The sequence below is a fragment of the Anomaloglossus baeobatrachus genome, chromosome 6 (assembly GCF_048569485.1).
Source record: "Anomaloglossus baeobatrachus isolate aAnoBae1 chromosome 6, aAnoBae1.hap1, whole genome shotgun sequence".
NCBI classification, from domain to species: Eukaryota; Metazoa; Chordata; class Amphibia; order Anura; family Aromobatidae; genus Anomaloglossus; species Anomaloglossus baeobatrachus.
In genome coordinates, this window is record NC_134358.1 from 33,430,404 (window position 1) to 33,445,203 (window position 14,800).

Genomic DNA, 14,800 nt, shown 5'->3' on the forward strand with positions numbered 1-14,800 from the left:
CAATGTGTGGATGAAGGACCACCCCATCAAAATCCTGTCATGGTCAGCCCAATCTCCAGACCTGAACCCCATTGAAAACCTCTGGAATGTAATCAAGAGGAAGATTGATAGTCACAAACCATCAAACAAAGAAGAAATGTTTACATTTTTGCACCAGGAGTGGCATAAGGTCACCCAAAAGCAGTGTGACAGACTGGAGGAAAGCAGCCAAGACGCATGAAAGCTGGGATTAACAATCATGGTTATTCCACAAAATATTAATTTCTGAATCTTCCTGAGGTAAAAAATTATTAGTATTGTTGTTTCTAAATGATTATGAACTGCGTAGGCACTGTAGGAAGACTAAAGAATTACAAAAATCTCATTCATCCCGGGTCCTCCAAAGTGAGGACCTCCCAGTACTTTCTCCAGTGACTTTCATTAATTGGGGTCCATTCTTCATCAGACTTTTGACTATGTAAAAATTAGAAATCCTCTTCAAAAAGTTAAAGTTGTCCAGCTGCCTTCTGGGTAGGATGTACTGTCCATATGTCACTTCCTCAATACTACCCATCGGTCAGGTGGAACGTCAACCGAAAGAGGCTGTGACCCCCAGTTCTAGATATTACAGTAGTTCTCAGAAGACCCCGGTTGTGAGATGTTGCCGGCAGCTCCTGTTGACTTACCGGCGTTGGCGTCTTGTCTGCAAAACGTTTTCATCGAGTGTCATTTTTCTTCTTCTTTCCACACACAGAGGTTACAGGGGGAGAAGAAACCCATGGAAATCAACAAAGCCATCGAAGAAATGTTTAATGTCATCCCGGGTCACAACAACTTGCAGGACCAAAATCCATACCGGTGCCGGACGTGTGCCGTGGTGGGCAACTCCGGAAACCTCAAAGGCTCCGAATATGGAGGGGAGATTGACGGCCACAGCTTTGTGTTCAGGTGAGAAAAGCTTGTCATGGAGGAGACGGCCTTCAGTGGAAATTCTCAGATACACCATGTTAGAAGGGCAGCCGGGGAACTTGGGGGTTTTGGTGGATAAAAAAACGTGTATGGCCGTACTAAACATGTTCTTATTCTACAGATAGAGTAGTTAGATACTTGCACATATAAGCAGTATTATAGTAGTTATATTCTTGTACATAGGGGCAGTATTATAGTAGTTATATTCTTGTACATAGGAGCAGTATTATAGTAGTTATATTCTTGTACATAGGAGCAGTATTATAGTAGCTATATTCTTGTACATAGGGGCAGTATTATAGTAGTTATATTCTTGTACATAGGGGCAGTATTATAATAGTTATATTCTTGTACATAGGAGCAGTATTATAGTAGTTATATTCTTGTACATACGAGCAGTATTATAGTAGTTATATTCTTGTACATAGGAGCAGTATTATAGTAGCTATATTCTTGTACATAGGGGCAGTATTATAGTAGTTATATTCTTGTACATAGGGGCAGTATTATAGTAGTTATATTCTTGTACATAGGAGCAGTATTATAGTAGTTATATTCTTGTACATAGGAGCAGTATTATAGTAGCTATATTCTTGTACATAGGGGCAGTATTATAGTAGTTATATTCTTGTACATAGGGGCAGTATTATAGTAGTTATATTCTTGTACATAGGGGCAGTATTATAGTAGTTATATTCTTGTACATAGGAGCAGTATTATAGTAGTTATATTCTTGTACATAGGAGGCAGTATTATAGTAGTTATATTCTTGTACATAGGAGCAGTATTATAGTAGCTATATTCTTGTACATAGAGGCAGTATTATAGCAGTTATATTATTGTACATAGGAGCAGTATTATAGTAGTTATATTCTTGTACATAGGAGCAGTATTATAGTGTGGGGGTTCTGTATCTTGCAGGTTTTCATGTTTTGGTTATTTCTTTCTACATATAATTGGTGGTGTTGTCGGTGTTCGCGGGCCCCTGACTCATGTTCCCCATCGCTGGGGTGAGAATCCTCGATCAGAACTTATCTTTATTATATTTCCATTTTGTAAATGGGAAATGAAATGTCAGACAATGTCGTGTACAATTACGTGCGATCCTTCCCCTAATCCGGTTATGTCTCGGGCTCTGGGCTGCGCTCGCTCTTCTCGGCTGCCGCGTCTTATAATGGCGGTGTTTTCTTTAGTGGAATGGTGTTTTAATAAAAATCACTTTCCATAATTGCCTGTGATGCAGATTGCATTAGATAATGTATTTTGGCTGATTAGGTGTATGGCGGGGGTGGGATGTGATGTACGGGCTCCTCAGCCCCGCCGCCGTCCTCTACACCGGGGTATCGCCAAAGATCATCACCACTAATAACCAGCCTGACGGGTAACACTGCGGCCGCCTGTCAGCGGGAGGAAGGTCATCCTCCGACAGGGAAGGCTCCGAGAGGGATTGATCGTCCGGATGGAAACATTGCACTGACTATTAATGTGAATAGACCGGTGCAGCAGAGCTGAGGTTGTCATGTAGGTGGTGCAGCAGAGCTGAGGTTGTCATGTAGGTGGTGCAGCAGAGCTGAGGTTGTCATGTAGGTGGTGCAGCAGAGCTGGGATTGTCATGGAGGTGGTGCAGCAGAGCTGAGGTTGTCATGGAGGTGGTGCAGCAGAGCTGGGGTTGTCATGGAGGTGGTGCAGCAGAGCTGAGGTTGTCATGTAGGTGGTGCAGCAGAGCTGGGGTTGTCATGTAGGTGGTGCAGCAGAGCTGAGGTTGTCATGTAGGTGGTGCAGCAGAGCTGAGGTTGTCATGTAGGTGGTGCAGCAGAGCTGGGGTTGTCATGGAGGTGGTGCAGCAGAGCTGAGGTTGTCATGTAGATGGTGCAGCAGAGCTGAGGTTGTCATGTAGGTGGTGCAGCAGAGCTGGGATTGTCATGGAGGTGGTGCAGCAGAGCTGGGGTTGTCATGGAGGTTGTGCAGCAGAGCTGGGGTTGTCATGTAGGTGATGCAGCAGAGCTGGGATTGTCATGGAGGTGGTGCAGCAGAGCTGGGGTTGTCATGGAGGTGGTGCAGCAGAGCTGAGGTTGTCATGTAGGTGGTGCAGCAGAGCTGGGGTTGTCATGGAGGTGGTGCAGCAGAGCTGAGGTTGTCATGTAGATGGTGCAGCAGAGCTGAGGTTGTCATGTAGGTGGTGCAGCAGAGCTGGGGTTGTCATGTAGGTGGTGCAGCAGAGCTGGGGTTGTCATGTAGGTGGTGCAGCAGAGCTGAGGTTGTCATGTAGGTGGTGCAGCAGAGCTGGGGTTGTCATGTAGGTGGTGCAGCAGAGCTGAGGTTGTCATGTAGGTGGTGCAGCAGAGCTGAGGTTGTCATGTAGGTGGTGCAGCAGAGCTGAGGTTGTCATGTAGGTGGTGCAGCAGAGCTGGGGTTGTCATGTAGGTGGTGCAGCAGAGCTGGGGTTGTCATGTAGATGGTGCAGCAGAGCTGAGGTTGTCATGTAGGTGGTGCAGCAGAGCTGAGGTTGTCATGTAGGTGGTGCAGCAGAGCTGGGGTTGTCATGTAGGTGGTGCAGCAGAGCTGAGGTTGTCATGTAGGTGGTGCAGCAGAGCTGAGGTTGTCATGTAGGTGGTGCAGCAGAGCTGGGGTTGTCATGTAGGTGGTGCAGCAGAGCTGGGGTTGTCATGTAGATGGTGCAGCAGAGCTGAGGTTGTCATGTAGGTGGTGCAGCAGAGCTGAGGTTGTCATGTAGGTGGTGCAGCAGAGCTGGGGTTGTCATGTAGGTGGTGCAGCAGAGCTGAGGTTGTCATGTAGGTGGTGCAGCAGAGCTGAGGTTGTCATGTAGGTGGTGCAGCAGAGCTGAGGTTGTCATGTAGGTGGTGCAGCAGAGCTGAGGTTGTCATGTAGGTGGTGCAGCAGAGCTGGGGCTGTCATGTAGGTGGTGGAGCAGAGCTGGGGCTGTCATGTAGGTGGTGCAGCAGAGCTGAGGTTGTCATGTAGGTGGTGCAGCAGAGCTGAGGTTGTCATGTAGGTGGTGCAGCAGAGCTGAGGTTGTCATGTAGGTGGTGCAGCAGAGCTGAGGTTGTCATGTAGGTGGTGCAGCAGAGCTGAGGTTGTCATGTAGGTGGTGCAGCAGAGCTGGGGTTGTCATGTAGGTGGTGCAGCAGAGCTGAGGTTGTCATGTAGGTGGTGCAGCAGAGCTGGGGTTGTCATGTAGGTCTTTAGGTCGGCATTGTTTTACTGCAGCCTCATGAATTCTGCTAAATGACAAGCTCTGCAACTGCCATCTCATGTGGCCCAGCTTTGCTTCTTCTGACAACTCCTATGACGTGCCCACCGGGGCCATGGGGCACTCGTTACCGGGCCTCAGTTCTGTCCTGGGATGCTGCGGTGGCAAGGCCCAGTTCCGTGACCTCGGCGGTGTCGTTAAAAGGGGAAATGATGGGGATAGTAGTTTGTGACGCCACCTGTGGTACTCGGCCAGAGATAGCTGACGCTGCAGGGATGGGACCTTTGGGGTAGATGGTGACGCAGCTTGGTTGGTATAGTTCTCCACAGGTAGAGCTAGGCCCCAGGGCAGCTTGGGAGTAGTAGTCTTTGCAATTGATGGAGGGACTTATCATTGGGGTGCAGGACTGAGGACGCCGGTAATAACTGGAATACACAAGGGCCGTAGTTTCCTTTACCCTTTATTTAGTTGGTGATGGTACAGGCCCGGGAGACTGGTCCAGCAGGTAACAGGGTTCCATTCAGCCGTGAAGCAATTGAGGGGATCCACCTAGCCAGGTGGGTTCAGAGGCCTTCCTGCATGCGCTATGATGTGTGGGTCCCTGCGGCTTGAAGCTACGCGGAGTCCCTCTTCCTTATGTTGGTAGTGATTCTCACCCGTATGGCGGGCAGCGCGAGTCCTTTACTGGTGCCGCCCTTTGGTCACGGCTCCTGGCTCTGACAACTCATATATTCCCACTTTTGTTTCTTCTGACAACTCAGATGTTCCAGCTTTGCTTCTTCTGACAACTCCTATCTTCCGGCTTTCTCATTTCTGACAACTTGTAGTGAGCCTCCAGGATCAGTGCGCTGACCGCTCACATCAGTCTCGACAATACTTAGGAACTAATTAAATCAAAAACTTTACAAGTTTTGAATGAAAAAAGCTTTATTTATAGAAAATATTTTAGCATTCTTAATCCAATGTCCCCCTCTGAGTGTGACCGGGATCTGCTTCTTCCTCAGGATGAACCACGCGCCCACTGCAAAATATGAGAAGGACGTTGGGAATAAGACCACTCATCACTTTGTGTACCCGGAGAGCGTGCGGGACCTGCAGGACAACGTCAGCATGGTGCTCATCCCCTTCAAGACCCTGGATCTCCAGTGGATCGTCAGCGCTCTGACCACCGGGACCATCAACTTGTAAGTCACATTGCATCCTCCGGGGTCCACACAGCAGTGTCCCCATCACACAACCGAGTCCTCCTGTACTTGTGTCTCCAGGAAGACGCCGCTCCTGTTATTCTACAAGACATTAATCTCATTACCACCAAATCTGCATCACTAATGTGTTACTTGGTATGCAGTCATACACCGTACCGCACCGCACCGCCTGTCTACAGATTACTGGGGGAGCCACACACAGGGGGAGAGGAGAGCAAAACATTCAGCATTCATGCTATAATACTGCCCCTATGTACAAAAATATAACTACTATAATACTGCCCCCTATGTACCAGAATATAACTACTATAATACTGCCCCTATGTACAAGAATATAACTACTATAATACTGCCTCTATGTACAGGAATATAACTACTATAATACTGCCTCTATGTACAGGAATATAACTACTATAATACTGCCCCCTATGTACAAGAATATAACTACTATAATACTGCCCCTATGTACAAGAATATAACTACTATAATACTGCCCCCAATGTTCAAGAATATAACTACTATAATACTGCCCCTATGTACAAGAATATAACTACTATAATACTGCCCCTATGTACAAGAATATAACTACTATAATACTGCCCCCTATGTACCAGAATATAACTACTATAATACTGCCCCTATGTACAAGAATATAACTACTATAATACTGCCTCTATGTACAGGAATATAACTACTATAATACTGCCTCTATGTACAGGAATATAACTACTATAATACTGCCCCCTATGTACAAGAATATAACTACTATAATACTGCCCCTATGTACAAGAATATAACTACTATAATACTGCCTCTATGTACAAGAATACTGCCCCCTATGTACAAGAATATAACTACTATAATACTGCCCCCAATGTTCAAGAATATAACTACTATAATACTGCCCCTATGTACAAGAATATAACTACTATAATACTGCCCCTATGTACAAGAATATAACTACTATAATACTGCCCCTATGTACAAGAATATAACTACTATAATACTGCCTCTATGTACAAGAATATACCTACTATAATACTGCCCCCTATGTACAAGAATATAACTACTATAATACTGCCCCTATGTACAAGAATATAACTACTATAATACTGCCCCTATGTACAAGAATATAACTACTATAATACTGCCCCTATGTACAAGAATATAACTACTATAATACTGCCTCTATGTACAAGAATACTGCCCCCTATGTACAAGAATATAACTACTATAATACTGCCCCTATGTACAAGAATATAACTACTATAATACTGCCCCTATGTACAAGAATATAACTACTATAATACTGCCCCTATGTACAAGAATATAACTACTATAATACTGCCTCTATGTACAAGAATACTGCCCCCTATGTACAAGAATATAACTACTATAATACTGCCCCCAATGTTCAAGAATATAACTACTATAATACTGCTCCTATGTACAAGAGTATAACTACTATAATACTGCCCCTATGTACAAGAATATAACTACTATAATACTGCCCCTATGTACAAGAATATAACTACTATAATACTGCCCCTATGTACAAGAATATAACTACTATAATACTGCCCCTATGTACAAGAATATAACTACTATAATACTGCCCCCTATGTACAAGAATATAACTGCTATAATACTGCCCCCTATGTACAGGAATATAACTACTATAATACTGCCTCTATGTACAGGAATATAACTACTATAATACTGCCCCTATGTACAAGAATATAACTACTATAATACTGCCCCTATGTACAAGAATATAACTACTATAATACTGCCCCCTATGTACAAGAATATAACTACTATAATACTGCCCCTATGTACAAGAATATAACTACTATAATACTGCCTCTATGTACAAGAATACTGCCCCTTATGTACAAGAATATAACTACTATAATACTGCCCCCAATGTTCAAGAATATAACTACTATAATACTGCCCCTATGTACAAGAATATAACTACTATAATACTGCCCCTATGTACAAGAATATAACTACTATAATACTGCCCCTATGTACAAGAATATAACTACTATAATACTGCCTCTATGTACAAGAATACTGCCCCCTATGTACAAGAATATAACTACTATAATACTGCCCCCAATGTTCAAGAATATAACTACTATAATACTGCTCCTATGTACAAGAGTATAACTACTATAATACTGCCCCTATGTACAAGAATATAACTACTATAATACTGCCCCTATGTACAAGAATATAACTACTATAATACTGCCCCTATGTACAAGAATATAACTACTATAATACTGCCCCTATGTACAAGAATATAACTACTATAATACTGCCCCCTATGTACAAGAATATAACTGCTATAATACTGCCCCCTATGTACAAGAATATAACTACTATAATACTGCCCCTATGTACAAGAGTATAACTACTATAATACTGCCCCCTATGTACAAGAGTATAACTACTATAATACTGCTCCTATGTACAAGAATATAACTGCTATAATCTCTGGCCCTGTGTTAGTTATGTATGTTGTGACTGTGATGTGATATAATGAATGGCTTTTGCACAGGTCCTCCGTGCTGTTCTGTGGCATTAGATGGACCTGTGTGGTGCTGTGCCACGGTTGGCTGATCTGGTTCATGCAGAGTTGATGGATGGCGCGTGTGTCGGTGTGCGGTTTTGTTACCGGTGGACTTCGCCTTTGTGTCCCTGTTCTCCATACTTCCAGCCTCAGCCTTCCTGATCTCGGTCAGTCTCGGCAGCTGTGCAGATTACCCCGGATTATCTGTTTGTGATCTGGATTGTTGATAGCGGTTTTATTATAACCGTACTAGACATCGGCTGCAGCAGTTTATCTGATAAGAGCAACAAATGTTTAGATCTAATCCAAAATGTGAATGTCGACATAAACAGTGATTACGTCATGAGCTCCTGGATTCGGGCCGGGACAGTAAGGGTGTGGGATCAGAACTTGGGCCACATCTGAAGATAATGGCAGATAATGGAGCGCCTCATGAGTGGAGTGTGGCACGTGTGTCTTACAGGTTATTGCCATTCAGGTGACAGCTTAGCATAAGATTTCATGTCTGTACATTATTACTTTCCACCCATTGCATTATTAGTATGCTGCATGTTCCCCCACTGCAGGCTCTGTCTCTAATCTTCAGTCATCTCTGAGCTAGTGGGTGGATTTGTATGCTATGCCTCTCTGGGTGAGTCTAGGCACCTCAGTCTCTCTGTCTGTGAGGTACGGGCCCCTCTCTCTGTGTCTGTGAGGTCCGGGCCACTCTCTCTGTGTCTGTGAGGTCCGGGCCCCTCTCTCTGTGTCTGTGAGGTCCGGGCCACTCTCTCTGTGTCTGTGAGGTCCGGGCCCCTCTCTCTGTGTCTGTGAGGTCCGGGCCCCTCTCTCTGTGTCTGTGAGGTCCGGGCCCCTCTCTCTGTGTCTGTGAGGTCCGGGCCCCTCTCTCTGTGTCGGTGAGTCCCGGGCCCCTCTCTGTGTCGGTGAGTCCCGGGCCCCTCTCTGTGTCGGCGAGTCCCGGGCCCCTCTCCCTGTGTCGGCGAGTCCCGGGCCCCTCTCCCTGTGTCGGCGAGTCCCGGGCCCCTCTCCCTGTGTCGGCGAGTCCCGGGCCCCTCTCCCTGTGTCGGCGAGTCCCGGGCCCCTCTCCCTGTGTCGGCGAGTCCCGGGCCCCTCTCCCTGTGTCGGCGAGTCCCGGGCCCCTCTCCCTGTGTCGGCGAGTCCCGGGCCCCTCTCCCTGTGTCGGCGAGTCCCGGGCCCCTCTCCCTGTGTCGGCGAGTCCCGGGCCCCTCTCCCTGTGTCGGCGAGTCCCGGGCCCCTCTCCCTGTGTCGGCGAGTCCCGGGCCCCTCTCCCTGTGTCGGCGAGTCCCGGGCCCCTCTCCCTGTGTCGGCGAGTCCCGGGCCCCTCTCCCTGTGTCGGCGAGTCCCGGGCCCCTCTCCCTGTGTCGGCGAGTCCCGGGCCCCTCTCCCTGTGTCGGCGAGTCCCGGGCCCCTCTCCCTGTGTCGGCGAGTCCCGGGCCCCTCTCCCTGTGTCGGCGAGTCCCGGGCCCCTCTCCCTGTGTCGGCGAGTCCCGGGCCCCTCTCCCTGTGTCGGCGAGTCCCGGGCCCCTCTCTGTGTCGGCGAGTCCTGGGCCCCTCTCTGTGTCGGTGAGTCCCGGGCCCCTCTCTGTGTCGGTGAGTCCCGGGCCCCTCTCTGTGTCGGTGAGTCCCGGGCCCCTCTCTGTGTCGGTGAGTCCCGGCCTCTCTCTCTCTGTCTCTCTCTGTCTGTCGGCGAGTCCAGGCCTCTCTCTCTCTGTCTCTCTCTCTCTCTCTGTCGGCGAGTCCCGGGCCCCTCTCTGTGTCGGCGAGTCCCGGGCCCCTCTCTGTGTCGGCGAGTCCCGGGCCCCTCTCTGTGTCGGCGAGTCCCGGGCCCCTCTCTGTGTCGGCGAGTCCCGGGCCCCTCTCTGTGTCGGCGAGTCCCGGGCCCCTCTCTGTGTCGGCGAGTCCCGGGCCCCTCTCTGTGTCGGCGAGTCCCGGGCCCCTCTCTGTGTCGGCGAGTCCCGGGCCCCTCTCTGTGTCGGCGAGTCCCGGGCCCCTCTCTGTGTCGGTGAGTCCCGGGCCCCTCTCTGTGTCGGTGAGTCCCGGGCCCCTCTCTGTGTCGGTGAGTCCCGGGCCCCTCTCTGTGTCGGTGAGTCCCGGGCCCCTCTCTGTGTCGGTGAGTCCCGGGCCCCTCTCCCTGTGTCGGTGAGTCCCGGGCCCCTCTCTGTGTCGGTGAGTCCCGGGCCCCTCTCTGTGTCGGTGAGTCCCGGGCCCCTCTCTGTGTCGGTGAGTCCCGGGCCCCTCTCTCTCTGTCTCTCTCTGTCTGTCGGCGAGTCCAGGCCTCTCTCTCTCTGTCTCTCTCTCTCTCTGTGTCGGCGAGTCCCGGGCCCCTCTCCCTGTGTCGGCGAGTCCCGGGCCCCTCTCCCTGTGTCGGCGAGTCCCGGGCCCCTCTCCCTGTGTCGGCGAGTCCCGGGCCCCTCTCCCTGTGTCGGCGAGTCCCGGGCCCCTCTCCCTGTGTCGGCGAGTCCCGGGCCCCTCTCCCTGTGTCGGCGAGTCCCGGGCCCCTCTCCCTGTGTCGGCGAGTCCCGGGCCCCTCTCCCTGTGTCGGCGAGTCCCGGGCCCCTCTCCCTGTGTCGGCGAGTCCCGGGCCCCTCTCCCTGTGTCGGCGAGTCCCGGGCCCCTCTCCCTGTGTCGGCGAGTCCCGGGCCCCTCTCCCTGTGTCGGCGAGTCCCGGGCCCCTCTCCCTGTGTCGGCGAGTCCCGGGCCCCTCTCCCTGTGTCGGCGAGTCCCGGGCCCCTCTCCCTGTGTCGCCGAGTCCCGGGCCCCTCTCCCTGTGTCGCCGAGTCCCGGGCCCCTCTCCCTGTGTCGCCGAGTCCCGGGCCCCTCTCCCTGTGTCGCCGAGTCCCGGGCCCCTCTCTCTCTGTCTGTCGGCGAGTCCAGGCCTCTCTCTCTCTGTCTCTCTCTCTCTCTGTGTCGGCGAGTCCCGGGCCCCTCTCCCTGTGTCGGCGAGTCCCGGGCCCCTCTCCCTGTGTCGGCGAGTCCCGGGCCCCTCTCCCTGTGTCGGCGAGTCCCGGGCCCCTCTCCCTGTGTCGGCGAGTCCCGGGCCCCTCTCTCTCTGTCTCTCTCTGTCTGTCGGCGAGTCCAGGCCTCTCTCTCTCTGTCTCTCTCTCTCTCTGTGTCGGCGAGTCCCGGGCCCCTCTCCCTGTGTCGGCGAGTCCCGGGCCCCTCTCCCTGTGTCGGCGAGTCCCGGGCCCCTCTCCCTGTGTCGGCGAGTCCCGGGCCCCTCTCCCTGTGTCGGCGAGTCCCGGGCCCCTCTCCCTGTGTCGGCGAGTCCCGGGCCCCTCTCCCTGTGTCGGCGAGTCCCGGGCCCCTCTCCCTGTGTCGGCGAGTCCCGGGCCCCTCTCCCTGTGTCGGCGAGTCCCGGGCCCCTCTCCCTGTGTCGGCGAGTCCCGGGCCCCTCTCCCTGTGTCGGCGAGTCCCGGGCCCCTCTCCCTGTGTCGGCGAGTCCCGGGCCCCTCTCCCTGTGTCGCCGAGTCCCGGGCCCCTCTCCCTGTGTCGCCGAGTCCCGGGCCCCTCTCCCTGTGTCGGCGAGTCCCGGGCCCCTCTCCCTGTGTCGCCGAGTCCCGGGCCCCTCTCCCTGTGTCGCCGAGTCCCGGGCCCCTCTCTCTCTGTCTGTCGGCGAGTCCAGGCCTCTCTCTCTCTGTCTCTCTCTCTCTCTGTGTCGGCGAGTCCCGGGCCCCTCTCCCTGTGTCGGCGAGTCCCGGGCCCCTCTCCCTGTGTCGGCGAGTCCCGGGCCCCTCTCCCTGTGTCGGCGAGTCCCGGGCCCCTCTCCCTGTGTCGGCGAGTCCCGGGCCCCTCTCCCTGTGTCGGCGAGTCCCGGGCCCCTCTCCCTGTGTCGGCGAGTCCCGGGCCCCTCTCTCTCTGTCTCTCTCTGTCTGTCGGCGAGTCCAGGCCTCTCTCTCTCTGTCTCTCTCTCTCTCTGTGTCGGCGAGTCCCGGGCCCCTCTCCCTGTGTCGGCGAGTCCCGGGCCCCTCTCCCTGTGTCGGCGAGTCCCGGGCCCCTCTCCCTGTGTCGGCGAGTCCCGGGCCCCTCTCCCTGTGTCGGCGAGTCCCGGGCCCCTCTCCCTGTGTCGGCGAGTCCCGGGCCCCTCTCCCTGTGTCGGCGAGTCCCGGGCCCCTCTCCCTGTGTCGGCGAGTCCCGGGCCCCTCTCCCTGTGTCGGCGAGTCCCGGGCCCCTCTCCCTGTGTCGGCGAGTCCCGGACCCCTCTCCCTGTGTCGGCGAGTCCCGGGCCCCTCTCCCTGTGTCGGCGAGTCCCGGGCCCCTCTCCCTGTGTCGGCGAGTCCCGGGCCCCTCTCCCTGTGTCGGCGAGTCCCGGGCCCCTCTCCCTGTGTCGGCGAGTCCCGGCCCCTCTCTCTCTGTCTCTGTCTGTCGGCGAGTCCCGGCCCCTCTCTCTCTGTCTCTGTCTGTCGGCGAGTCCCGGCCTCTCTCTCTCTGTCTCTGTCTGTCGGCGAGTCCCGGCCTCTCTCTCTCTGTCTCTGTCTGTCGGCGAGTCCCGGCCTCTCTCTCTCTGTCTCTGTCTGTCGGCGAGTCCCGGCCTCTCTCTCTCTGTCTCTGTCTGTCGGCGAGTCCCGGCCTCTCTCTCTCTGTCTCTGTCTGTCGGCGAGTCCCGGCCTCTCTCTCTCTGTCTCTGTCTGTCGGCGAGTCCCGGCCTCTCTCTCTCTGTCTCTGTCTGTCGGCGAGTCCCGGCCTCTCTCTCTCTGTCTCTGTCTGTCGGCGAGTCCCGGCCTCTCTCTCTCTGTCTCTGTCTGTCGGCGAGTCCCGGCCTCTCTCTCTCTGTCTCTGTCTGTCGGCGAGTCCCGGCCTCTCTCTCTCTGTCTCTGTCTGTCGGCGAGTCCCGGCCTCTCTCTCTCTGTCTCTGTCTGTCGGCGAGTCCCGGCCTCTCTCTCTCTGTCTCTCTCTGTCTGTCGGCGAGTCCCGGCCTCTCTCTCTCTGTCTCTCTCTGTCTGTCGGCGAGTCCCGGCCTCTCTCTCTCTGTCTCTCTCTGTCTGTCGGCGAGTCCCGGCCTCTCTCTCTCTCTCTGTCGGCGAGTCCCGGCCTCTCTCTCTCTCTCTGTCGGTGAGTCCAGGCACCTGTCTCGGTGTGTCCATACCTTTGCTCACATGCATTCATGTCTCCTAATAAAATTCTGCATATCGCCCGTCCTTGGAGGCAATTTATCATAATTACTGGAGCAGTAAGTGCGGCCAATAATAACAATGCTGCTACGTGTCCTGAAGATTCTTCTCACAGCGAGGACACTAAAACAACAAAAACAAGAGATAAAGCCAAAAAAATGTAAATCACAAGATTTATGACTTTGTTATAAACACAGTTATTTGTATAACAAGGTCGTTGGGTACAAGACCTTGCTCCACGCCGGTGATAGGGCACAGCGGATTCACTGGAGTCTCAGAATTCATTTTTGGGGCATTTTTAAGTGATATTTGGGGGTCAGACTGCTGTGATACCCTCCGATCACAAGAACAAAGTGTCATTGGTGGTGGGCAGCATGAAAGACCCAACAAGCCGAGAGGAGAGGACGGAGCACAGGAGTTTCCTAGCTCTGGGGCGATGGTTAGAACTGACCAAACCCATGACTATGCCCAAATCTATGTACCCCAATCTGTCTTGTCTTCTGATTAGTGGTAGCTTCTTGATGGATCTAAAGTGTGTCGGGCACACTAGATGATCAACGGTCAAATTTGACATTTTGGTGGGTCCTGATGACCCTGACTTGTGGATGGGGGCATTACTCTATCTTGACGACAGATGTTGAAGGAAAGTAGAGTAGGGCATATTGGTTTTTAGCATGCCCAATCTTTCTGTCCATGTGTATAGAGCAGTCAGACATCACTGGTTTCCAGCTGTTGTATAGTTACCTCTCCAGAAATGGCTGTAGGAGGTAATTCCACAATTGCTGGGAAGCCACAAGTTGGAGACCGCTTTCTGAGATGGCAAGGTCGTCTTGAGAATTTGGAACAGAAGCTCGGAAAACCATCAAATTCCTTCTGGGCACAATTGACCCGATTACCAGTGTGGCCTAATGAGGTTCATTGCTGATGGATCCAGCACATGTTCTTCTTCAGGTGTACATGTCATCATATTGAGCACCAATGGTGAGAAACCAAACTGGGGCACATAAGGACCCGCTGGTTGGAGCCGAAAACATTGATGGTCTCTTTCTTTGGACATCGAGTTTCCAGAATTCACCGGAGCCGCGGCTTTCACATATTCAGCATCTGTTAGTTGAGCGTTTGGTTTTGCCGGAGGCGGCCGGATCTGTCAGGCGGGGATGCCGGCCGGCCGCTGACGGTTTTACCTTTATATTCATCACTCTCGCTACTGAGAAAATCTACAGCTTAAAAGTGACTAGAAGAAAAAGCTGAATTTGTGATTTTTGGGGCTGAGACGGTTTGAAGCGCCTCGTAATTAGGAGCTGTCATCTGTGACCTAGTTTAGGCTGCGGAGATAAGACCGCACACGGCAAAGTTCCCAAGATACTTCACGGGGCTCCGCACTTTACTAAGAAGTCTCTGCATGAACCCAAAAAGACACCCATGTCCCCAACTAAAACCCTCTTGCCTTTCTTATAGAATAGGGAAAACATGGAGGCTTGTTTCTTAAAGCAGCGCCTCACCTGGCTGCATGTGGTATTGCAGCACAGCTCAGTTCACTTTGGGATCAATGGGCACCATGCAGTACTGCAGTTTTCGTGGCACTGCAGGAAAATGTTAAAAAAACAAACAAAAAACATTTGGGCAAATACCCCTAAAACATCATTCCCCCAACTTATGGCTCTCCAACTGAAGTTTTTCAACAGCTTGGGAACCATTGCCCTACAGACGAGAGCTGATCATCACGGTA

The 14,800-nt window shown here is 52.3% G+C and overlaps 1 protein-coding gene across 1 annotated transcript in view; it reads left to right on the top strand.

Annotated features, from left to right (window-relative positions):
* Positions 1-14,800, top strand: part of ST3GAL1 (ST3 beta-galactoside alpha-2,3-sialyltransferase 1) — a 63,232-nt gene that overhangs the window by 32,239 nt on the left and 16,193 nt on the right. Inside the window, exons 3-4 of the mRNA XM_075316182.1 lie at positions 734-927; positions 5,164-5,343. Of these exons, the coding sequence (XP_075172297.1) occupies positions 734-927; positions 5,164-5,343 (374 nt within the window). The remainder of the gene's footprint in view (positions 1-733; positions 928-5,163; positions 5,344-14,800) is intronic.